Source organism: Arvicanthis niloticus, chromosome 6 (genome assembly GCF_011762505.2).
Source record: "Arvicanthis niloticus isolate mArvNil1 chromosome 6, mArvNil1.pat.X, whole genome shotgun sequence".
Taxonomy (NCBI): domain Eukaryota; kingdom Metazoa; phylum Chordata; class Mammalia; order Rodentia; family Muridae; genus Arvicanthis; species Arvicanthis niloticus.
This window is the reverse complement of record NC_047663.1, coordinates 19935205-19942558: the sequence shown is the minus strand read 5'-3', so window position 1 is coordinate 19942558 and position 7354 is coordinate 19935205. Positions and strand designations below refer to the sequence as shown.

At 47.6% G+C, this 7354-nt stretch overlaps 1 protein-coding gene across 6 annotated transcripts in view; it reads right to left on the bottom strand.

Moving 5' to 3' along the window:
- Positions 1–1010: 1010 nt before the first annotated feature.
- The window catches only part of Gpatch8 (G-patch domain containing 8), a 73668-nt gene continuing 67324 nt past the window's right edge, over positions 1011–7354 (bottom strand). For all 6 annotated transcript variants that reach the window (XM_034504525.2, XM_076935721.1, XM_076935722.1 and 3 more), the window contains one exon: positions 1011–7107. In XM_034504525.2, the coding sequence (XP_034360416.1) occupies positions 3207–7107 (3901 nt within the window). In that variant the 3' untranslated portion in view covers positions 1011–3206. The remainder of the gene's footprint in view (positions 7108–7354) is intronic.

The window sequence follows — 7354 nt, the reverse complement described above, 5'->3', positions numbered from 1 at the left end:
AAAAAAAAAAAAAAAAAAAAAAAAAAAAAAGAACAAAGAAAAAAAAAAAAAGAAAAAAAAAAAGCAGCTTGTCCTCTTGGTGCTTACAATTTTACTTGAAGTACTGAACGTAAGATGAATGACACCTGGGTTCTGAAAAGCTGCTAAGCTTACATGGGGCAGGGGGTTAGATTCTAGCCAGGGATGCCAGCTAGGAAAAAGCTGCAATAACCAGATGAGTTGGTATGGGTGAGGTGGCGTTTTCTGTGGCAACAAGAATAGAAACAGTTGAGAAGTCCTGGATTAGTCATCAAGGGTGTAAGAGGGAGTACTTTCACGTTTCAAGACTAGATGGCTGAGCCCTTATCAGAACAAGACAACTGACTTCACAGAGCAGTCAATGCAGCCCTTCCTTGCCACCTCCCTTGCTCTCAGAAACACTTTTCACTTCCTAACACTGGACACAGACGTTTGGTATTTTAAGCACAGTTCTGAGCACTTAGCTTTAGAAGCTAGAGAGCAAACTGCATCAAAACAAAGGAGGAGACAGACATCGCACAGCTCTGACAGACTGAGGAAGAGGGAAATCTATCATTAGACACCTTCCTTGCCAGCTCTCCCTGCCCCTCCTGATGTGACCTCCTGGTGTGGATGAAGACTTTTGCCGGCTTCAGGTTTACAGGCCAGGCAGAAGCACTCCATTACTGTGGTAGTCAAGAGTTGAAGATGGTAACTGGTAATACAGTTTCACCTGGAGGTCAAAGGCTAGGCAGATGAATCTTATAATTTCACTGCTCTTAAAAAAACAGTGCACATTCCCAGTCACCTGCCTAAGACTGGAAACACATGCAGCGGTCTCCCTCTTAAGGTAAATTAATCCTGATCCTTGGGTATCCTGAGCTCTCAGAACAATTTTCAACATTTCAAGCTGGCCTAGAGGGTTATTATTTGTGTCCAACAGGACACTGTTTACAACCCACACCCCCACCTGTCCCAGCCCATGCAGCAGCAATCAGAACAGACTCACTAAGTTTCCACAAAGCACTGGTTTATTAGAAAGTTCCTCCCCTCATTTTACAGCATATATATATATATCTATCATATGTGATAAAGTTAAATACAATCTGTTATGCTTGTATGTAAGCTCAGGTTATTTTGTTTTTCCTTTTTTGTTGTTGTTGTTGTTGTTGAAGTTTTAAAACCACTATTCTGAAAGTTAAAGAAAACTGCCTCCAGGAAGGCGGAGGTGGCCAGGGCATGGCTCCATCTACAACCTAATGGGAAGCAGCATGAAATGTTAATACTGTTTTATTTAAATATTTACACGGGCTGAAAGTAAGAAGAACCAGTCCCTTCACTTCAAATAGATGCCATTTTTCTAGGGCTAGTTACCAAAAAAGTGATACTTGTAAATCAACAAGGAGCACAAAGGCAGGAGGGGCTCAGCCAAGGACGTGCTTCATTTGCCCAGCACTTGCTTCTCTAACAAAGCCCATTCCTTCGGGGATTTGAGAAGGCAGGAACAGAGAACCCTGGTCTAGGCAAGTAGGGTTTATGTCAGTTGACTGCTTAACCAGTTCTAGTCACAAGAAGAGCACTAACAGAGATGAGACCTGCATTACAAGCACCTTTGGGTCATGGTAAGGAGGGCTGAAAGCCTGAGGGAAGGCCAAAGGGGAGAGGGATGGATGGACTTCTGGTCAGTGATATGGGAGAGAAGAAGAAATCGAGATGGGCAGATGGCAGAGAACTGCGAAGCCAAAAATCTTGAACTACCTATAAATGTGCTCACCTCTCAACATAGGAGAAAACTGTCCCAACTCTATTATCCTCTGGTCTACTTCTATTTTAGTTTCTAGCCAACCCAAAAGGCACATTTAAAAAATTGTCAGAGGGGGCTAAATACTAGGAAGGCAAATGAGACTGCCTGGAACAAGGTACCCAGGGAAACCAAAGGGTCCCTCTTCCCAGACAATCACCAAGTGTCACTGCTTCCAGAGAATAAAGCTGTTGAACCAACCCTCCCCTCCACCATGGAGCCCACTGCAACTGAGCATCCTCCTGACACCAGCAGCTGCCTGGTGTCCGAGCCAGCCACTACTGCAAGTCATTTAACACTTGTCCCAGAAAAAAAAAAGTTAACATTTTTATAGTTCATAACTTCAAAAAATACAGGAGGTTGATAAAATATACATGCTTAGTCATTTTTGCATCTAGCAGAAAACAAACAAATACTTTATTTTTTCTTTTTTATTTTATAACCTTTAAAGTTTCTTAATTCAACTAGGGCAAACATATTTACAGAAAGCCACCAGAACAAGGATCACTTAAAGAGCTGGATGTAAAAAATATTATTGCAGTATACTACAAATACGGAACCTTTTTAATATGAGCTACAAAAAGCAGCATTTATGTTTATAGAGTTCAGTGCAATTTTACATTAAAAAATCCTATAAATTAAGAAGAAAACATCAACATAACAGAAGAAAATATATCCTTCAGACACGAGCTCCTTTCTGGGAAGCACATGGGTGACCCTATGTTCAGCATAGCTTCTACTCATGACAGGATCTTCTTTTCTGGGATATGTAGATGCCTCTTCTGGGATGAGGGGCATGAGGACAATAGTGCCAAATGCATGGCTCTGTTTGTAAGGAAAATGAATCAAATTGCAGCCTGAGTTGCTTTTGGTTCTAGGTTAGACTCCCTCTTCCACCTCACCTGGGATAACGTGTCACAAAGGGATAGTCAAAGACACTGCCGAAAAGCGGTGGAGTTTTCACCACTGGAGAGACAGCCTGGCCTTCCTTGTGGCACTGAGAAGGCAGGACCAGATGGGCCCATGGCAAGTGCTTTGGTGACAACCCATTAGAGGAGGAAAATGTTTGAACTTACAGAGGGGAAGTGCAGAGGATCAGAAAGTAGAGGAAGGAGGAGTACTTGACAGTCTGGACATGTTGCTGCAGAGGAGTGTGGGTAGCACTTACTGGTGTTCCCTAGCTTAGAAACACAGGAGGGAGGGACTAATAGAAAGGGGGAAATATCCCTGATAGTAAACCCAAAGCAAACCTCAAATCTAAATCCATCCCTGCAAGCCAAAACTCATTTCTTTGGCTGTCAAGACACTGCCCGTTCCAGCTTTTACTTGCTGGTATAAATGGCTCAACACCCCCAAGGGAAGAATAGGTCACCTTCCCTGGCTCAACATAGGATTCTGACTCCCCAACTCAAGTCCCATGGCTGGGAGGGTGCTGCAGGTCCTGACCTGAGAAGATGGGGTGAAGCAGTGGGTGAAGATGCAGGGCAGTGGCAGCTGCCGCAGCAGGCCGTGGAGCAAGCAGGGTAGGGTAGAGGGCAGCGTGTGGGACAGGATGAAAGGTGAAAGGCCCAGGATGGATAGCCGAAGCAGGAATTATATGGATAGGATGGCTAGCAAGAAAGGTGGCAGGGTGGCCAGGGATAATTGAGTGAGTGAGATGGGACAAGGAGATCGGGGCTAGATGGGGCTGGGGAATATGGTGTACTTGGGCAAGTGGCTGAGGGTGAGGGTGGGGGTGAATGCCAATGGCAGCAGCGGCAGCTGCAGCATGGTGTTGTAGGATGGCATGCTGAACAGTTGTGATGGAGGTGGCAGAGGCTGTGGCTGGCTGCTGAATATGGATGGGCTGCAGGGCTGGTGTGGCTGGAGCTAGGGCGGTTGAGGCTGGAAAGGCCTTTACTTGTTTGGCCAGAAGTTGCTGCTGGATGTGTTGCTGTGCAGCCTGCTGGAGTTTGCTGTACTTCTCCATCTCCTCAGGGGTGAAGGTGATGGGTTGGCTTTCTAGAGGAGCCAAAGAAGCATCTTCAGTCCCATCTGTGGATTCAATGCTAGGTTCCCCGCTGGGAGGTGCATAATTGGGGAAGTGCTCAAGGTCTGGGGCTATAGGCAGCAAGCTGGATTCCACAGGGCCTGGTTGACTGCCACTATCCAGAGACTCCAGAGTATCCCCATCACTGGGGTCAGGGAGGTAGTTATGGGAGATGGCTGGTTCCCCAGGGTAGCAGTCAGTGTGTGCTGGGGTGCCTAGTGGAGCCATAGAGTGATCAGCAGTAGCTTCTTCAGACTTTGGCTCTTCTGGGGGAGGGTGTGATAAGGGACCAGATGTTTCCTCTGAGGAGAACTGATGCCCAAATGGAACATCACTACTCCTTGGGGACCCTTCTTCTGGCTCTGAATGTTCCTGCTCTTCACCCCTTTCCAAGCCAGACTCTTCACATTTCTTATTGGACTTCCGGGTAGCTGGAAGCTTTCCTATCATTGGAAGAACAGGCTTATTACCAAGAGATGGGGGGAGCTTAGGCCCAAAGTAACCTTGTGGTGGGTTCTTGTACTTGAGCCCTGCCTTATTAGGGGTGGCCAGCACCTCCTCACACACACTGGGTTTCCTCTCCACTTTCCTGGACTGGATCTTTTCTAGCAGCAGTCTGGCAGTAACAGAATTCTTATCTTCAGGACTACAGTCACTTTCTGACCCCCTTCCTGTGCCAGTATTGCTATTCTGGGAGGGCAGGCCTGCTCCTTTACTGTCATCTCCTCTGCCATCTTCTTTCTTTCCAGGACCTTCTCCCCGACCTGATCGGAAATAGTGGGGAGATTGAGATCGGTAGATCTTTGAACGAATGAAATCCCGGCGGCCAGAGCGCCTTTCCTCTGGGCTCTCGTGACCCCACGATCCCTTTCTGGAGCCTGATCTCTGAGATGGGCTCCTGGTGCTGCGGCTCCGGTCCCGGCTATAGCTTCGGCTTCGCTGCCAGCTATGGGCTGTGGTGCTGCGACTTCTCCTCTTGCTTCGACTGCGACTACAGCTGCTACTGCGGCTTCGACCCCGCGATCTTGATCGTTCCCTTGTATGACTCCGAGATCGGCTTCGGGACTGGCTGCAACTGAGACTATAGTCATCATCAGATGAGGAGTATTTGTGTCGTTTGGACCTGTGTTTGGAGCTGGCATAGTCTGAATCGTCTGAATCATGAGAGCGCTTAGAGTGCCTTCGTGATCGGTCACTATAGTCACTGTAGCTATCATCAGAGTAACTGTGCTGTCTACTATAGCAGCTCTGGTCTGAAGAAGCGTCAGAACTGCTTGAATAAGAACGCCGGGAGGAACGATGTGAAGAATGGCGCCGGTCAGATCGAGAGCGGCTACGAGAATGCTCACTACCAGAGTCTTCATCTTCCTCCTCTTCCTCCTCCTCCTCCTCTTCTTCCTCCTCCTCCTCACTGTACTGGGATGGGGACTTCTGGTGCAGTCTGTGTGAAGAAGCATCATCACTATCCTCATCTCCACTACTGGGTTGGCTCCGATGGCTAGAGCGGCTGCTACGTTTGGTGCTAGCTCTCCGCTGGCAGGAAGAAGTTGGCGGTTCACCTTTGTGTTTCCTCCCACCGTGATCTTGGACACTGCTACCACCTCCACCATCATCCTTCTTGCCACTGTTTCCTTCTTCAGCAGGAAGGGATCCCCGCTGGGAATCATCTTTAGCTCGGCGCCGTCTTCTTGGTGGTGCAGGGCTGCCACTTCCAGGAGGTTCTGGTTTGGGTCCTCGTTCAGAATCCGCTGTGGCTGATGATTTGTTCTTCTTTCGTTTTCGTTTCTTGCGCTTCTTAGATTTCTCCCCAGACTCCACCTTAGAACTCTTCTCTTCCATGTCAGCCTTGTGTTTACGTTTGTGTTTACTGGATTTTTTGTGTTTCTTTTTCTTTTTGTGTCTGTGAGACTTGCCTGATGGTTCTTTCTTGCTAGGATGGCTTCTTCCGGTGTCTTCAGTTTCTGATGCATGGTTACCCCCAGGCTCCTGCTTGTTCAGGCTACTACAGCCAGCCCCTGAAGCAGGTTCATCCACTCTGCCTTCTGAAGCAAGCACTACATTCTGCTCCCCCTCCTTGCTTTTACTCGGTTCTCCAGGATCAAGACTCTGGAGCTGATCCTTTGAGGAGCCTCCGACATCTTTTGGCTTTTCTGTCCCTTTAGCTTTAGCATCTTTGTTTCTTGAAAGTTTAAAGTCAAAGTATAAAGGATTACAACTGTAGGAGATGGAAGGCTCTGCTTTGGTGAAAATGAGTAGTTCTGATGGCCACTGGAGGGCGGTGCTCTCATCCTTGCTCAAAACTGGGAAGAACGGACCGGTGGGATGCTTGGGTCCCTGGCCTGCTTTTGCAGCTGGGGTGGCCTGAGAAGTTTCTTTAGGATTGGATTCACATACCTGGCTCTCTGAAGTCTCCCTACTCTCACTTACCTCACCTTCAGCCCCTCCGGAGCCTTTCTTTGTTTCAGTTTTGCCTCCAGGCTCTGAAGGCCCAGCCATAGTGGCTTCCTTTTGAGGCTCTGAAACTTCACTAACTGTTTTTTCTGCTCCTTGGCTTGCTGCTGACTTACTGCAACCTTTAGGTTTGGGAGAACTACTTTTCCTGTTCTCTGGGGCATTCTTTGAGTGTGTACTATGATCACCTTCCATTTGTTCACTAGCTCTCATAAAGAGTAAGAAGGGGAAATTAGGTTTGACCTTGCAGTGTGCTGGGGGGATGTAGTGGTAATATTCTGGTTCTGTAGTCCCCGTTCCTTCTTCCCGCTTCATCTTTTTCAATTTGGACAGTGTTGAGGCAAGGGACCCTCCATCCTGAGGGTCTTCATCTTCTTTCTTTCCATCAAGATTACCAGTGCCATCAGCATCTCCCACCTTCTGCACTCCTTGGTCAGAACTCTTCTCATCAGCCTTTGTTCCATCTTCAGAGGTCCCTTCTTCTGCATGGTCCTTGAAAACGGATGCTATTGATTCAAGTTTGACAGGAGCTTTCTTGGCAAAGGAAAATGACACCCCCAATTTCTGCAGTGGGGGTCCCAGATTATTCTTAATGCCAAAGCTGATACCTTGGGAGGCTAACCCAGGAGTCTGGGACAGTCCAGTGGTATTAGTGATCTGTACTGATGTGAAGGGGCCCCCTTTATCTGTGGAGAAGTCAGATCCAAAGCCACAAGAAGAAACAGCACTGGCACCACTGTTGGTTGACGACTCGTCTTTATCCTCCTCGCCACCGTCTTCGTCTACAGCCACCGTGGTTGGTCGGAACATGGGCCCGCTTCCGGGTGCACTATACAGTGGTTGAGAAAGTGAGAGAACAAAAGAGAGGATTTGAGTTATAGATCTTATAAAATACTCGTCGTCTTTGTCCTTCCACTCATCATAGGTCGGTCTCAAAGATGCAGAATGGCTGTCCCTAGCAATGTGCTGATGAATGGAACTTAGTGAACAGAGGAGAGGTAGGCAAAGTTTCATTTTATTTAAGTACCAGGCTAATTCCCAAGGCCAGCTAGCTATTGCTATCCTTTTAAGTTATT